This window comes from Ceratotherium simum, chromosome 19 (genome assembly GCF_057802395.1).
Source record: "Ceratotherium simum simum isolate JZ-2026a chromosome 19, ASM5780239v1, whole genome shotgun sequence".
Lineage (NCBI taxonomy): Eukaryota > Metazoa > Chordata > Mammalia > Perissodactyla > Rhinocerotidae > Ceratotherium > Ceratotherium simum.
The window spans coordinates 22,493,996-22,511,600 of record NC_141918.1 but is presented as its reverse complement, the minus strand read 5'-3'; the positions used below and the strand labels follow the sequence as shown (position 1 = coordinate 22,511,600).

The window sequence follows — 17,605 nt, the reverse complement described above, 5'->3', positions numbered from 1 at the left end:
TAATACATGAGAAACTCTGAAGAATAAAAATATTTGTGTAAAAATATAAAGAAATTCATGGATGGCAAACAATAAAATCAGGATCAGAGGTCGTTACCTCTGGTGGGCAAGTGAGGAGAAGACCATCAAGGAGCCATAAATGAGGGGTGAATAACATGGGCAATGTTTTATTTCTTAAATAGTGTGGTAGGTATGCAGGTATTTGTGATATGTTTCTTTAGATATTTCTATATGAAATACTGCAAAATTATAAAGAGAATTTAATACTTCATATTTATCATCTAAGACACCATTCAAATCTATGCTACCTGAAACTCTTTCAGAAATAATTTTTTATTGGTTTCTAAAATGTTGCCTCACTATACAGATAATTCTGATAATTCAGCCCCTATGCAGTACCATTCCATAATACCTTTTCCTCTTCTTTCCAAATTAATTATGGTAACAAGAAGCAGAGAGGCAGGTAGCATCTGGCAGCTCCTCTACCATACACATACATCTTCTAATTCAGAGCCAAGAGCCTTTTCAGACCACCGAGTAGCACCTGAAAGTTTTTTTTATATGCTACATTTTGTGAAATATGGGAGGGGGTGGGGTGGGCTGGGAGTAGTATGTCTACGTCTGAAAAAAATGCTTGCAAAATGACTTCAGAAAACTTTAATTCCCTTAACAAATTAGGGCTAAATCTTATTCTGACACATATTGCTGACAATAGTTTCTCATTTTTTCTCCAGGATCCCCAAAATATTAATTTCTAACAAACATTTTCAGGTGAAAAGTTCTTTTCTGAGTACTATTTAGGAAGCTTTCAAGAAAAAAAAAATTAAGTTCCCCTGGTTAGCTTGATTTTAAATAAGAAGTGGAAAATAGAAGCAATGTAGTGTTGACTGACTATCCATGGCATAGAAAAGAGGAAGGGAAATGATATGGAAGTCAGTTCATGCTCTGTCCTTTAAGCCCGGTGGTCTCAAGTTACTATATTCAAGAGAATATTGACATGCTTGTACGCCACTGGCCTCTGTTCAGATTGCCTTCCTTTCTTCCTAACTCAGAATACGATCCCTATCTTTTAAAGGCTAGGAAATCTTAGAGAGGTGGGTTTTGCACTTTAATTGGTAAATAATATTAAATATAAACAAATATATTATCCCCAAATCTAACCCTTCATAGTTTTAGTTGACATGTTAAATAAGGAAAGTTTAATGTATATCTAAATTTCTTTACAATAGACTCCTTTCTTTAACTCCCTTAGAAGCAAAGATTTGGATGATAATACGTGGTAGAAGATACATGAAAAAAGAAGTGATGTGGCTCAAGCAGGCCTCCTTCTGGGAAGTTGCTAGAAGCCTGGTTGGGGTCGTTCTGGAAAGGTTTCTCAGCAGGGTGGATAGTGCCTACTGTGTATGAAAAATGTGTAGTCTCTTATTTAAGTCCACTTTTTCTTCCTTCCTATTCTCTCCAGCTCGGTTACCAACACATAATTTAGGACAGGGCCTATCATATGGTAGGTACTTAATAAAAATTTCCTGAATTGAAATTAAGTTGATTTTACTCGGATCAGCCTTAGAGGTAGGTTCAATATAAGGTAAATGTTGCTGAAAAATCTGCTATCCTGATGGCTTCATGATACTCTGTGTGTGTGTGTGTGTGAGAGAGAGAGAGAGAGAGAGAGAGAGAGAGGGAGAGAGGGAGAGAGGGGGAGAGAGAGAGAGGGAGAGAGGGAGAGAGGAAGTGAAACTAGCACATCTGAAACTGGACACAATTTCTACAGTTCTCCTTGGCTCCCATCCCTCTATCCTTGTCCATCTGATTCCCCAAGAATGAATCACGGTCTCACCATTCTTCATCTCTCCTTTTTAGCCCCTACAGCCATTCCGGCACCATTACCTGACTCTCTTTTTCAGACTTCTCTGACCCCTCAGCGTCGGGGCTCCTCCCGCAGTCTCCCAGCTACCTCCGTGCTTCTCATCCTCTCCAACCCATCCCATGCACTGCGCCAGCTCTCTCTCTTCCTACAGCGTTATCTTCATCGGATCACTCCTCTACGATGGCTCTTAATTGGCTCTGAATCTAATTAAAACTTCTTCAAGACCCTCTACCAATTAACTCCATACGCAGGCTCCCTCAGTAGCCTTCTCACGCCGGGCGCCGGCTCCTGATCTCCGGCCCAGCCGACCCAGCCTGCTCCCCTCTGCCCTTGCCCGCTTCCCTGCTCACACTGCGCCAGTTGCCCCCTACCTGGAGTGCTCACTCCACTTCCTCCTTCTTTCTGCCAAAGCTCCCTCTCTCTCTCAAAAAATAAAAAGATTGCCCAATTACCTTTCCCTTCCAGCTTTGATTATTCCAACTAAGACTCCTACTGGCTTGAACTTGGGTCTGTGCGTTTGGAAATGCGTGTGTGTTCCTGTACCTGCATTATCACGCCTGTTGCGGGGTGCAGCGCCCACAGGTCTTGCTTCAGGGACTCCACGCCCTTGGCAGAAGTCCTGCTGACCTCGGGCTAGTGGTTTGGCTTTTCCCATAACCAGGTGAAGGTGCTGGGCTCGCGCCGGATAGGCGGGCTCGGAGACAGTCTCGGTGCCTTCCCACTTCCCTTCTCCGCGGGCAAGGCGCGCTGCCCTCGGGGCCTTCAGCAGCCTTGGCCGCCCGCTCCCCTGACCCCCGTGCGATGGGACGGGGGAGCCTCAGGGGCCTCCCGGGGTTCAGAAGGAAACATCTAGGCGAGAGCCCCTGGAGCGCGCCTGGCCGCCGGGAGGAGCGGGCCGTAGGCCGGGGGTCATTTCCCGGCCCGGCCACCTCCTTGTCCGCGCGAGGCGGCTTTGCCAGCTCCCACGGGTGTCGCGATGCTGGAGCCCCGCTGCTCCGCTCAGGGTGGCGGCTCTGGTCCCCGACCGCCTCTCGTCCCCCAACCCAGAACTCCTGTTTGTAAAACTTGGCCCTGGCACAGCACCGGCCCCCGCGTTGCCAAGGAGGAGAGGAGGGAGGCAGCCCCGGAGCGGCCAGGGCGAAACCGTCCTCCGCCTGCTCTTCGGGCGCGCGGAGCCGCCCGCGCCGTCGGGTCGCCACGCGGGGACAGGAACGCAGACTCCGCCTCGTCTGCGCCCGACCCGCAGGGGGGTCCTCGGCTTCCGCGCCGGCGGAGAAACGCCCAGAACCTCTTCTTCCCACCCCCGCCCTGCTGGGCGCCCCGACGGGCGCAGGCAAAGGGAAGGATTGGCCGCACCACTCCTCCTCCTCCGAAGTGGTGGAGGCACCCCCGGAAGGCACTTGGGGGTGGTGGAAGGAGGCTCTGAGTGAGATAGGACCCCTGAGTGGCAGAGGGGACCACAGAGTTGGGGACTGGCTTCCGCCACACTGCCCCGCCGGGCAACTCCGGGGTGTCGCGGAGCGCCTTTTGGATCCAAACTGTCTTTATTTCCAAGCCCAGGGATTGGATGTGGCCCTCGCCCGCTGGAGCTCTCCACAGGTGGGAGGCCTGTATCGATTCACGATAAGCTGCTGGTGGTTAGTGCTGCTGTTGCTGCTGCTGCTGCTGCTTTCTGTGTGTGTGTTTGGTTTTAAGTGTATGATCCCAGTATCCCTTTCTTGACTAATGCAGGCTGCTATAAATGAGCAGGATGCTATAAACGTCAAGCGTTTGTAAGATGGTAAAGAAATGGAGTGGTTTGCAGGAGCACTGGGCTAGCCCTCGCATCGCAGTGGAGCTACCATCGCTGTGATTACTGGCGTGTGGCGCTGGAGGCACTAATGATGGTTTTAGCTCCAAGCCAGGGCTTGAACATCCTAAATACAAAAAATCCCATGCAGTGGCAGCCCTGATTTAAAGCTCGTCAGAATCAGTGGTGCTTTTCCTGAATAATGCAATTGAGATGGCTGTCCCTGCATTTGTCTTTCCCCGCACTGATAGACATAAGGCTGCATCATTATTTTTAAGTTAAAAACATATCTTGTTGGACAGTCAAAGCAGAGGCCTCCGGTGGAGCGAGCCACAACAGCACTGCACATTGGCCTTGCGGTTTATATGCTTTCATGGACATTGTTTCATCTGCGCCTTACTTAAATCCTGTTGGAAAGAAAGAAGTGGTATTATTCACATTCTGCACGTGAAGAAAGTGAGATTTGGAGGGGTCAACTGACTTCCTCCGGGTTGCTCACACGCAGGTGCGGAGCTGGTACACAAATGCAGGGTTCTGATGCAGGCCCCTTTCCAGCTCCATTAGGTCTTCTGGGTGCTGCCCCGGGGCCTTGGTCTCCTCTTCCTCCTCCTCCTCATGTTACTTGGGATAAAGGCAGAAGGAGAAATCACCAATCATGGTGAAAATGGCCTATAGTGTGGGAGAAGGACTAATTCACTTGGCTCTGAAGGAAGCAAAGTTCAGCTCCACATGCTGAATTGGTATCTTTGGTGGTTGTATCTGGGAGTGGGGGGATGTTTTCCCTATTCTGGAAAGTTCTTCCATGGATAGGTCTCTGTTCAAGTTGGAAACTCACTTTTGAACCCTAAAACCGATGAACAAATGTACTGTATGGGAAGAAGTCACAGGTGAGACCTGCCTGAGTTAAAATGGCATTCACCCCCCTCCCTTTTTCCTGCTGAAGCATCCTACCTGTTATTAAGCATTGCTTCTAACCTGGTGTTCTGGTCTTGATGTCCCTGAAAAGCTGGGGCTTCTCTGAGAGACTGAAGACTTGCCCACCACAGTCCAAACATGTAGGAACCAAGGATTGGGGGAGCGCTTCTTTCTTCTTACCTGTGGGAACTTTTCTGGTATGGAATGTATGGTCTTCCCAGACGAAGCTTTTCAAATCCCTACTCAGGAACTACCTAGAACTGGATGTTTAGAAACTTTTATATGAGTCATATGCATAGAGTCACCTTCATAAGTATGTGGCTAGGAGGACTGGAGGGAAGGAATGTCAAGTGAGGAGGGAGAGGAAGAGGAGGGGAAAGAAGCACTAGATCTGAAACAAAACATTTGAACACATTGGAAGGCTGTAAAATCAAGAGTAATTCCGAGCCGATGCCACTGTGGGGCGCCAAAGCTCTACTCGGCTAAGGCCTGCGGCCGTCTTGGGTGCAAGGACGGACGTCCTGGAGAACAGATGCACTGGGGGAAGAGAGGAGGGAGGAAAGAGGGAAGGGAAAGGAAAGGAGGGGTGGGGCTGGGGTGTCCTTTTTTCTCCAGTTAAACTCGCCTAGGAGACTTTGTTACATAACAAGTCTGTGCGTGAAGGAAGATTTTGTTAGAAGGAAAGAAGGGGAGGGGGGAGCTCTTAGAAAAGAAGAAAATCTGGGACCACTGAGCTGACCAAGGAGCACAGACGCTCCTCTCCGCGTCAGAAATTCTTGGGCTTCTTCTCAAACTGAGGCCACGACCTCTTTTAAAGGGGGTGTTGAGGAGGGGAGTTAGATTGGGAGAGGATCAGCTCTCCACAAACACACCAGCTACCCCGCCCAACCTCCCCGCCCCCCACCCCCCTTTGGGGGCTGCTGCCTCCGGGACGCCGGGCTCTTTCTCCTCCTGGGCGCCCCGGGGTTGTCCTACTCCATCTGCAGCCCCCGAGGACTCCTCAGCCGGGATAAAGGGCGGCCTCCCCCCAGCCTGCGAGCGCCCTGGATGCTCAGCCGTCAGCTGCCGGGAGGCGCTGATTTCATCCCGGCGCGGCTTTCGCTGCGGGCGGCGAGGGGCGGAGGGCGGGGGCCGGCGGGGCGGGGTGGAGGCGGGAGCGGCAGGCGGCGGCGACCAGGGGAGGCTGAACGCCCGGGCCCCGCCAGGGTTTATTACATCCCAGCCACCGGCAAAGGTTAGGGACGCGCATTTAGAGATGGGATAATCCGAGTTTAAATATTAACAGTAAAAGCAGGACCGGTGGAATATTTACCTAGAAACTGAGCAGATCTCCTTTTGCCAGGAGAGAGGAGCGCGGAGGAGGCCCGGCTCCTAGGCCCGCGGCTCTGGCGCGGCGCATCCCCCAGGCATCACCGCAGCCCGCTAAGACCCACCTCCGGAGCTTCCTCGGATTGTGGGTCAGGGGGGAGGGCCGCGGACCCCCTCACTTTGCAAAGTCGATCCGAGTCTGCGGGGCTCGGTCCAAATCTTCTGCTTTGTCATAGTCTCCTTTTTAAGGGCCTCCTCGACCAACACAAAAGGTAGCGGAAAGTACGTTGGATCAATAGCAAAGATTGTTATTTAGATAACGAATTAATCTCCCTGTTATAATACTTTATATAGTGAACTTTGCACCCCTTCCATAAGGAAAAGGAATTTAAAGGAAAAAAGTCTCAAACAGGATTAAGGTTTTAATTACAATTCCCTATCGAAATAGTATGTTTGATGAGCTGATCTTATCAATTAATAGTAACATTAAAGCTCAAGAAACAGATTCACGGAAAATATGCTTAAGGGCGTCTTTTAAAAGTAATCGCACCCGGGGAACTAGCGGGGCAGCAGGCCAGCGATGCGGCGTCCGAGCAAGTTTCGGATCCGCGTCTGCTCGGACGCGGCCTGCGCGGGGCGCGCATGTGGGGCTCAGGATGGGGCGGGGGCGGGGGGCCCCACTCCGGGAGACGCGGCCGCGCGGGGTGGCGGGGGGGGGCAGGAAAATAACAAATAACAGACGCCTCTTCCAAGCCGAGGCCCACATCAAAGTCGGGGCCCCACAAGGGCCGTGCAGTTCACTGCGTTTGGGTCAGCGTTATATTCCAGGGGCAAATAAAGTAATTTGAACATGCACCAACAGTTTTCCATAAAATACGAGTTAAAAGAAGTAATAGAACTAATCACTGTCTCCTCAAATCAAGTAGAAAACATTTCAATGCACTAATTAGAGTAATTAGAATAATAAGCCTCTGCCTATATGTGGTAAGACAATGTGTACAAACAACTTTATTTAATGTATACTGGTAATCAGCGATGCGTGCCTGCTTGAATGCTTAGCGCAATAAAACTACCCTCCGTCCGCCCAAACAATCAAATACAAATTAGTTTAATGATTGTGCCTGCTGAATGTCTTAGAAATCCACAGGCAGAGGCGAGTAAATAGAAGCATCGTTGTTTGCGTGCGTCCCCGCCCGGGCTGGCCGCGGGGCCGGGTGAGTGGCCGCGAGCGGGCGCGGCGGGAGCGAGCAGGAGGCCCCGGCGCGCCGGGCGGAGGCCGGGCCGGGCGCCAGCACAGATGTGCGCCTCGCCAGGGTCCCTGGTTCTGCCCCTGGCCGCCTTCCTACCCCTCCTCCGCCGGCCTCCAGCCTCAGTGGCCCCGCTGCGCACCCCAGGCGCCAAGAGCCCCTTGTCTCCCGCCGGGCCTCACTTCCTCCGGAGGCGAAAGGCCTTGTTAGAACTCCCAGCGCCCATTTAGGAGGATTTTAAGAACTGAGTGATTTCCTCCCACCAGGCGACTCCTCCCAGGGTCCTTGGAGGGCTAAGACGGGTGTCCGCTGTGCTGCGAGTGCCCAGGCCCGGAGGAGAACCCCAGGCCTCGGGTCGTGGGGCGCGGCCCCTTCCTGCTCGCTGCCCTTAGCTCTAACTTGGGATGATGGGGTGCCCAGAGGGGCTCCCAGATTCCCTTTGCTGGGGAACTGACTTTCCCTCTGTGCAGAGAGAAGAGCGACTTTAAGCCCAGCAGGGAGTGGTCGGTTTCCTCCCCGCTTCAACGCTTGGAGAGTGTGTTCATCTCCACTGGAGGCAGGGAGCTGAGGGCAGGAGCAGAAGGAAGTTTGAAGGGTGTGAGCTGGAGGCAGTAGCTTCAGAACTTCTTTTGCCAGCCCTTGGCTCCCTTGCTCCATCCGTTGGCCCTCCCCACCTCCCACCCCCTCCCACCCCCAGAACAAACAGGAAAAGGCCAAATTACTGCACTTCACAGGCAGCTGATTCCTTTTTCCTCCCCAGGTTTCCTGCAGTTGCCTCCCCTACCCTCTCCTCTTGGGCCACCTTTTCCCACGATTGCCTCTGCTGCAGAAAGCATGAGGCCTTTCGCCTTTCGCCTCCTGGGCCCAACTTTGCAGAGTCAAGTGGAAAAGCCACGCAGGCAGAAAGCTAGGAGATTCACTCGCCCCTGGACCCCCGACCCGCAGTCACCTCTGCGCCCCATCGCATCTCTGCTCCCGCCACGCGCGCCCCCAGAGAGGCCCAGCCAACTCGCCGCGACTGTAACCAACTTCCCCAGGGGCGGCGGCCGAACCTAAGACATTTGCCCTGTTCCTCCTAACACCACCTCTAGCCTCAGCTTCGGGTGGGCGAACCCAGCAATCGTCGACGCCCCCCCACCTCCGGGGTCTCCCTGGAGAGGGAGAGTGATGGAATGGCCCTCGACGTCCAGGCTGTCGACCCTCCCTCTAAGGGTTCGGGCGTCCGAGCCCGGCGGCGCAGAGAATCCCGTTCCCGGCAAACACTCCGGGGCTCTTTAGCGTCCCGGAGCGGAGGCCCGGGCTGGAGGACAGGGAATGCCCGGCTCCTCTCACTTCTCTCCTGTCCCTGCCGGCAAGCGGGGCGGGCTGGGCCTTCCTTTCAGCAGCCTGAGCTCCCCCGAGGTGGGGGGCACACGGCGAGGCTGGGGCGCCTCCCTTGCGCCCGGGCGCGGAGCAGATGCCGGCCGGCAGCACCCTCGCCCGCCTGGCCCAGGCGCTGTAACAACTTGGAAGGAATATTTTGTTAGGGGAGCAAACAAACAAACAAGAACTTATTAATGTCAAGTCATTCTTTCCAGAATCATGTGCTGTGGAATATAAAAATTCCTCTGACGGAATGAGATTTCTTAACAGGAGGAGGGAGAGAACTCCCAACACTTTCCACAAGGATTTGCCTGGGACCTTCAAGCCCACTGATTTACAATGGCTAATTTGTGTTACAAACCCGCAAGAAACTTTTTCTTTTTCCCACTCTCCTGCCAAACTCTGGCCATATTTTTTGTGTGTGGCTTTTTTTTTTTTTCTTCTTAAACAACAAACCCAGAGGAAACACTGGTGGGAGGAAAAATATATGCCCCGAATGAAAAAGGACGCACATTCAAATTGACTCCACAGCGAGGTTTCCTATCGCCGCCGTTCTGCACACCGAGAGTTAATCGTATACAATTTATAACAATCAAAATCCCCTCCATATTGCTCAGATGGGGTCCTAATGCTCCCCTGTCTTTCTAAAATCAGTGACAAGTGAGTCTTTGTGGGGCATTTATTTCCTTCTTTTTTCTACATGACAGGTCCCTATTCTGAGAGCAGAGAGCTGTTTGCCGCCAGCTACAGACCACTCCAGACCTCAGACTCTTCACGAGCAAACCCCGCATATGGAAGTTTCCCCCTCCCAATCCCAGACAAAGAGCTATAAAAACTCAGGAAGACGTGGAAAGAATAAACTTTAACATATAGGTGCACTTTTACTGGTGTATTAAATAACATTTCAGACATTTTTTTTTTTAAAAAAAGAAACACATCTTAATGTTACCAACAACCAGAATTCTAGGAACAATAAGAGAGGCCAGCATTGCTTTGATGGGATCTGATATTGTTTCTAAAACCTCTAACAGCTAAGCCAAGCAGAGTTGGTATTTAGGTAATGGGAAAGTACTACATGATAAAGTTAATTAACTTTTTTTTTGTTAAAAAAAAAAAAAGGAGGAAACAAATTTCCTAGCTTCCCAACAAATACAAGAACACTGTGAAAATATTCTGATTGTTTCTTTATCTCCATGACCAAGCAAAGCCTTAAAGAAAACTAAAAAGCCATTTTCTGGCACTCCCATACCCATCTCTAGGTAGGGGGCATTGAAATAACTCTGGCCCAAGTTCTACAAAGGTGGGCAAGTTTATTTCATGATTTGCTAGCTGAGTGGCAAGCCTCTGCCACTTTTGTATTATTTCCCATCCTAAATCAAGTGGTGGGAATAGGTACCAGGATCCCTGGGTCTCTCCTACTACCATCTGCCCAGGTTAAGAGATTATGCATCCTTGAAAAAGTAAACTTTCCTCAATAGAGAAAATGTGTGTATAAAATTTAGCTGTACATCTCTTTTAGTCATATCGTCAAGACTCATAGTACTTCAAGATGTATCTTTTTCTTTCGTTTTAAACAAACACTGTCCCTTTTGCCTCACTGAAATATACAAGCAGACTCAAAGAAACATTTTTACCTTTGACCCTCACCTCACCATCTTTCTTTCTTTTTCTGTACAAGCTCTGTTCTTTACCTCATTCTTTAACCTGTCTAGGAATGCAATAGAATCTAGAACGGAGTTCTATAAACTGATGGAAAAATCAACAAAGACAAATCACAGAGACCAGTGATAAAAAGAGAATTTCTCCCACCCAGCAACCCAGCACTACCCAAGCTGCTTCCATAGTAAGGCAAATGAGAGGCAAATGAATGCAGCACATAGACTAACATGCGTAGGTACCCATGCACTCACATGCCATTTTTTTCCCCATTGTTGCTATAGCATCTCTTTATTAGTTTCTTTTGGAGAAATAAGAAGCTAGAAAGATGAGTGCCTTTATTAAAGCCATTTCACCAGAAAATTTTGCCAACCAGCATATGGTTTCCACTGGTAGGAGCAGGAGGGGAAGGAGCAGAGTGCTTTTGTTGCTGCATCCGAAATATAAAGGAGGTAACTTCGTGGGAACCGAGAATGTTGACAAGTGCCAAGCATAATATTATTTGTGGCCATTCTCTCCATCTGACCTTCACATAACTCTCCCACATGACCGTTTCTCCCATCTTATACCATAAATTTTAAAAGTGACATATTTTGAGGAAACACAGGAGCTCTTTCAGGATGGCCGTATTCTGCATTGTGGTCTTTAGGGAAAAGAAAGGGTTTGTCATTGTGGCTATCCAACATCTTAGGGATGACTGTCCCAGAAATTTCTCCCAGTGGCAGTGATGGAGTTTTTCACCTTAGCATGTAAGAATTCCCAACTGGCATCAAAACTGCCCGAGTAGCTTTAGAATCTGAATGGCAAGCATGGGTCAAAACCATGGCGTGTCTGTTGAACACGTGATGGCTTCCAGTCAGTAGCCCCTGTGGCTAAGAACAAAAAACGCCTTCTCAAGGTCCACTAAAATGCCCTGCAGAGGGCAGATGCTGCTTGTTTTCTGCCTGCAATGGAGGAGGATATTGACCCAGAACTCCAATCTATATCCAGCTTAAACATTTTACCCATCAGCGTATCTGTGGTCACAAAACACTTCTTTCTGTCACCTCTCATTCAGACTATTGATAAGATCATTTGGCTGAATCTGTTTGGGACCTGTGTAATATTGACTAGGAGTTAGAAAAGATGATCAGATGTAATAAGCCCAGAAACTACTTTTCAAAATGCAAATTTATACTTAAACCAGTGTTCCAAGGAGGACCTTAAATATACCAGCAAACTTGTAAACTAACCCAACACTGCTTGGATTTCTCACTAACCTTAAAACTGATTCTGGTAAGTGTAATATTCCATCTAAGACTATCTGAAACAATCTGTTATTAGCATCACAGTCTTGAGTCTCTCCCATACGTTCTTTTCTTTTTTCCTTTCCTTGTTTTAGAGCCTGTTTGCTTGCCTGAAGAGAAATAGACACTGTCGTATAAACTATTGCAAAATCCATCTTTTTCTCTAAACCTAACAGGAATAATATATAAGACCTACCTCTAATCACTTGGTAAACACACATATTGCATATTGTCAGAGTTATTCTTTGTTGAAAGATATTTGTTAATTTTTATTAAAAAGAATAATCTCCTTAAGTAAGCCTTGCTTTTCTGTAGATCCCAAATTATGTGAGGACATGTGGGTAGAGATTAAAGTCCACCCAGTTCCATTGATGCTCTCCAAAAAAGCGCAATCAGAGAAGGTGAAGCTAACCTGGAAAGAAGATGCAGGGATGTTTGCATAAATTTAAAGGGGACAAACATCTCTTTGTCGGACCATGAAATGGCAAACAAATTGAAGCGCAAACCCAAAGACCATTTCAATTTACTGCTACAGGCGTAGTGACTGAAAGGTTTGGGACTGATAGTTTTTGCAAAGAAAAGTGAATCAGAACAGTAGCCTCTCTTAAAAGAAAAGAGAAAAAAAGCCTCTGAAAGTTATAAACATGAAAGCTGGCAGTATATGCATAAAATTTATTCCAAAACTTTATGTAGTATAAAGGAAGGGAAGTGTTTTACACACAACTCAACTCAGTCAGTATGAGGTCTAGGGTTCCCCCCCCCCTTAAAACTTGGCACTATCTTTAAAAATAAAATAATTTCAATAATTAGAACAAACTATGAAGGTATTGTGCATTTCTGTTTTATGTAGATAATAAAATATTACTTTAACATAAATATATAAGGATCTCTGCGTTTTTATTTTCCCCACAAGCACAACCAAATGTACCAAAACAAAGTATTTTTAAAGAGACTGAACAAAAAAATTACATCCCGTATAGATTTTGCTCACCTACTCATTTAAAGCTACAGAAAAACAGTTTCCAGAACCTTTTTGCTTTAAAAGAAATAAATATACATTGAGGCAGGCCACTTAAAAATGATATGAAAATATTTCCCTGGGTAGCATTAAAAAAAAGAAAAATAGACAAAGAAACATTTAAACTATTTCTGCATTTCAAAAGACAGATATTAAACATATATACATAGTGGTAAGGTTCAGTGGTAACTTTCACCTTAGTAAACCTATTAGAGTTAGAGGAGCTTTGGACACATCCCCTGAACTCCAGCTTCTGACCTTATCCACTCGGTTATAAGAATCTGAAAATTCATTTCCTCCCTTCACCATTGGCTATTTGCCCTGCTCTGGATAGCTTCACTAAAGACCAGTCCCCACACCTCAGGAACAAGCAGCGTGATGCACCCAAAGCAGCTCTGTGCCCATCTCCTTGTGACATTCGTTGGGGGAAATGAAATACAGGCAAATAAATATGCCCATTATAAGTCATCATTTATCTTGCAAAAACATCGAAAATGAAACAATCACAGGTGTTTGCAAAGACAATATAAAGCATATTTCCTAAAACCTTAACTACTGAGTGCGCAGTGCTAATCTGATGCTGAACCATAATTTTATGGTTTTGAGAATTTAATTTTTTAAAATAAAAATTTGCCTAATACCTAACCAGAAAAAAGCCCCAAACTTTTAAGATTAATAAAAAGTGTTTTCCCTTTTAGCGCCCTTTTGTGCTGATTACTTTTTAAGATTTTAACTGATCACAGTTTAATGGTATTTATTTTCAATACAGTTACAACTTTTTTTACCTACACTTCCCAGTCAAGTCTTTTGTTATGGGAGTTAACCATTTTCCATCAAGATAAGGTAAAAAACCGCACTTAAAACTATTAACAAAACTATTAACAGAAGGATTGAAAATAGCATTTTTTTCCCACTTCATCTGGCTTCCTTAGTGAAAGAAGGGGAAAAAGCTGTCCAAGTTAAATCAGCATTTTCTGTAATAAATTACAGGAAAGAAGGTGTGGGACCTTAAACATGATTTGATAAACAAATGAGCTAGCCAAGACAAAACCAGTCTAGAGTGGAGATATTCTCTGTATGCATGTGGGTATTTGTGTGCTAAGAAACACAGTCTATGCATACACCATTAAGTTCCCAGATTATTTTCTTTATGTTAAAAAAAAAAGCTATTAGAGGAACAAAGTTTAACTGCTGCTGTCAGCACAAATAATTCCTCATAATTAAGTTATTAAAACTGAAGGCAGAGAACTATACAGGGGTGTCTGAAGATGTATATTTCCCTAGTTCTCTCCAAAGTGCCACTTTCTTTCTGTTGGACAATTCTGGAAATATATTTAACCTCCACATTTCCTCTGAGCTCTTTCACAATGGGCCCGCCTGATAAAATGAAGCGATCAGTCACTCACGATCGATTTTTCTTTTTCTCCCCTCCACACCTCCCCCAGAAACACTGCCTGAAAACGAAGTTTACTTCGTGGCCGATAACAAAAACCAATGCCTGACTCTCACTTTTGTACTCCATACTGGATTCTTGCCTTGGATAAAGCGGGTGGACCATGCACATTTCCTGAAAGCAGAGAATTATTTATTTTGTATGAAGCCAATCGTTTTGCTTTGGTAAAAGGAGCGAATAAACATTACATCAATGTAAGGGGGGGGGGACGGAGATGTGAAGGTAACAAAAGTTCACAAACAGTAAGAAGAACAAGGGACAACACAAGACCGTTAGAAATGGAGAGTGGCCAAGAGCTGGCTTCAACTCTCTCCGCTGAAGAAAACAAAACAAAACCCGGCAATTTCAAACGAACGGTGGGAGAAAGAAAAATACGTTTATGAATTGGTTCACGTAAACTTCGATTTTCTTGCAGTGCAAATTTATGTGGTTAAATTTTGCCTACATCAAAGAACGTGTGTATTTTTTCCTCTTTCCTGATGGGGGTCCACATTAAATAAACACAGCAGCATGTGCCAACTCCGAGCATCAGGAAGCTGTGCCCTGTGTTTATCAAGGTTTGGTGGATTTTTTTCTTTCTTTTTGGTAATTTGTTTAGTTTTGCCAGGTATTTAACTCAGCGCTTGCCATCTCTCTTTCTCTCTCTTTCTATCACACACTCTCGCCTCACTCTCTCTCTGAGACACTCCACTTCATTGCCTGGGTACTAGCCTGTAAAAGTCAAAACATCATTACACCTGCTACCGTTTAAAGGATAGTCCAGTGCCTTAGTTGCTTTCCTTATTTTTTTTTTCTTTTTAAGGGACGGGGAAATAATAATTAAAAACAAAAGAACAATCAGAAGTTAAAGAGGGAACAACGGGGCCGGGAAAGGGCCGTGGACTGAAGGGGAGGGGGAGCCCCGCGCTCTGCCCCTCCCCCCGCTCGAGTTCACTGGACGGGCGTCTGCACCCCGTGGTGTGGTGGCGTGTCCCTACTCCCCCCGTACACATCCTCGGCGCCCGGCAGAGTCCCTCCGGGAGGGGTCATCCTTTTCTCTTTCTGTCTCCTGTTACAAAACCAAACTCTCACCACCTCCTTCTCCAGCTGTAAGCTGTCCGCGAGGGAAGTGATCTCCTGGGCCGAGGGCTTGGGGCATTTGAGGAAATGGCTCTCCAGAGCCCCCTTGACGCTCACCTCGATGGAGGTCCGCTTTTTCCTCTTGCGCCCCTGCGCCGCGATCTTGTCTATGCTCGTGGGGCTGCCCGAGGACGAGTCCGCCTCCTCCAACCACTTGTTCAACAAAGGCTTCAGCTTGCACATGTTCTTGAAGCTCAGCTGCAGGGCCTCAAACCTGCAGATGGTGGTCTGCGAGAACACATTGCCGTACAGGGTGCCCAGCGCCAGCCCCACGTCCGCTTGGGTAAATCCCAGTTTGATCCGCCGCTGCTTGAACTGCTTGGCGAACTGCTCCAGGTCATCCGAGGTCGGCGTGTCCTCGTCCGAGTGCGGGTCGTGGTGCGCGCCGGGGTGGCCCGGAGGGCCTTGCGGGGGCGGCGGCGGCGGCGGCTGCTGGTGCGGGTGCGAGTGCGGGTGCGGGTGGTGGTCGGCGTGGTGCGGCTCGTCGTGCGCGTCCCGCAGGCCGTGGTGGTGCAGCCCAGCCGGCTGCCCGCCGGCGCCCAGCATGCCGTTCACGGTGAAGCTGGGCTGCGAGTAGAGCAAGCCGCCGTTGGACGCTCCCATGGAGGGCGGGAGGTGCGCTGCAGCCGCCGCGCTCCGCCATGCCCCGGGCCCCGGGTGGTGGTTGGCGGCGTGGTGCACCAGATGCGGCGGCCGCTGCTGTTGCTGCTGCTGCTGCTGCTGCTGCTGCTGTTGCTGCTGCTGCTGCTGTTGCTGCTGCTGGTGCTGCTGCTGCAGGGCGCCTGGCCCGTGCAGCTCGTCGCCGCGGCCGCCCTGCTGTACCACCACCGAGGGCTTGATGTCCGGCTGGCCCAAGGGGCTGGTGGACCACGGGGAGCCGTCGCCGCCGCCCCCGCCGCCGCCCCCGCCCCCGCCGCCGCCGCCGCCCCCTCCGCCGCCGCCGTGGGACAGCGCGGTGATCCACTGGTGAGCGTGGCTGAGCGGGTGCCCGTTGCTCTGCAGCGCGCCGTAGTCGCCCTGCACCAGGCTCTGCGCCTCGCGGTAGCCCCCCGCGCCCTGCTGCATGCCGCCCGGCGGCTCGGCGTGCACGATAGAGGCGCTGGAGGTGAGCAGGCTGTAGTGGTTAGACGCTGCGGTCGCCATGACTCTCGGAGCCGGACTGAGCGCTCCGGTTAAAGGAGCCGCGCATTTGACAGTTACTTTTTCGCCTCGGGCTCCTCTCCTCGCTCGCTCTCTTTCTCTCCTCTCTCTCTCTCTCCCCCAGCGGGCAGCTCCGACGCCCGCTCCGACGCCTTCTGTTGCTGCTCCTGCTATTACTGCTGCTGCCGCCGCCGCCGCCTCCCGCCCGCCCTCGCTCTCTTTCTCCTCCTCTCCCTCCTTCTTGCTCTCGCTCACTCTCCGACTAGCTCCGCGCTCCCCCCTCTCCTGCTCTCTCCAGCTCTCTCCCGCTCTCTTGGCAGCGCCGGCTCGCAGCGGCACGCGCCTGGGCCCCGCCCCCTCCGCCCCCTCCCATTGGCTCCGCGCCCTTTGATTTACGTGGATACCACTAGCAACCTCCCAGGCCGGCGCCACTGATTGGCGCAGAGCTGCCCCCTCCTCCTCCCCCCGGACGCGGAGTCCTCTTAGCCCTCCTCCGATCCCCCCTCGCCACCCGATTCAGACTCTTAGTTCTCACCTCCCCTTCTCCCCCGCCCCCGGCCTCCTCCGCCCAACTCAGATGGGCCCCGCCCCCCATCTGTCTCTCAGGCACACAAGCCGGGGAGGGGTGGGGGGCGGCCCCGACGTTCTAGCGACCATAGCCACTTGGAAGACTTGGGTGGCGGGGATGGGGGGGTCGGGAGGGTGAGGGGGGTTCGGTCCACCTTCCCTTCCCAATAGGGCTGGGGGTGGTGGTGGTGAAGAAACAGAGAGGTAGAGAAAGGCTGAGTCGCACCGAGCCAGGGGGAGTCCGATTTTTATTCACCTTGGGACACACGCACACACACACCCGCTTCTCTTAAACCTAGAGCCAGAAGCCAGACTTGTCTCCTTGTTGAAGTCTCCTTTCTCCCCACGGTCAGAATTTTAGTGCCTTTGTGCTTCTTGTTCCAGGGTGTGCGACACTTTTGCCCCAAATAAAGGTCCTCTTCGTTCCCTCTACTCCGCCGCTGGCGCAGGCTCTCTTCCTTTTCGGGTCTAGGCCCAATTGTCTCTCAGCCCCTGAGCGAGAGGACCCCACGAGAGGCAGGCTCAGCCCGCGCATCGGCTTCTGAGACTCCTGTTAAGGCGCGGAGTGGCTGGCTCTGACAGCGCAGCGGTCTGGACTGAAAACAAAACAAAACTCAAAAAGTCTCCGTCAGAGTCACGCACTGGGGCGCGCGCACAGTTTTTGGTTTAGAAAACTAGGAGCCTGCGCGGGCCGACCTTTGCCTTTTGCGAGGCTACAGGAGCTCTAGCAAGGGCTGCTCGGCCTCCGGGTGCTGTGGAGGCACCAAGGGCCGCTCTGGGAAGCCGAGCCGCTGGGGCTGCGTGCGCGCTTCCCTGCGTTTCTGGCGCTTTTCGATGCAACTTTTTTCCGTTAGCTGTTTCGAAAAGGAGGAAGAGTG

The 17,605-nt window shown here is 50.0% G+C and overlaps 1 protein-coding gene across 1 annotated transcript; it reads right to left on the bottom strand.

Annotated features, from left to right (window-relative positions):
• Positions 1–14,680: 14,680 nt before the first annotated feature.
• On the bottom strand, positions 14,681–16,243 carry POU3F2 (POU class 3 homeobox 2). Its single transcript, XM_004422142.3, has one exon. It carries the CDS (start codon positions 16,161–16,163, stop codon positions 14,832–14,834), a length of 1,332 nt encoding a protein of 443 aa, XP_004422199.1. The 5' UTR covers positions 16,164–16,243; the 3' UTR covers positions 14,681–14,831.
• Positions 16,244–17,605: the final 1,362 nt, after the last annotated feature.

Coding starts and splice junctions, on each gene's coding strand:
- POU3F2 (XM_004422142.3), bottom strand. CDS start 16,163: ATGGCGACCGCAGCGTCTAACCACTACAGCCTGCTCACCTCCAGCGCC.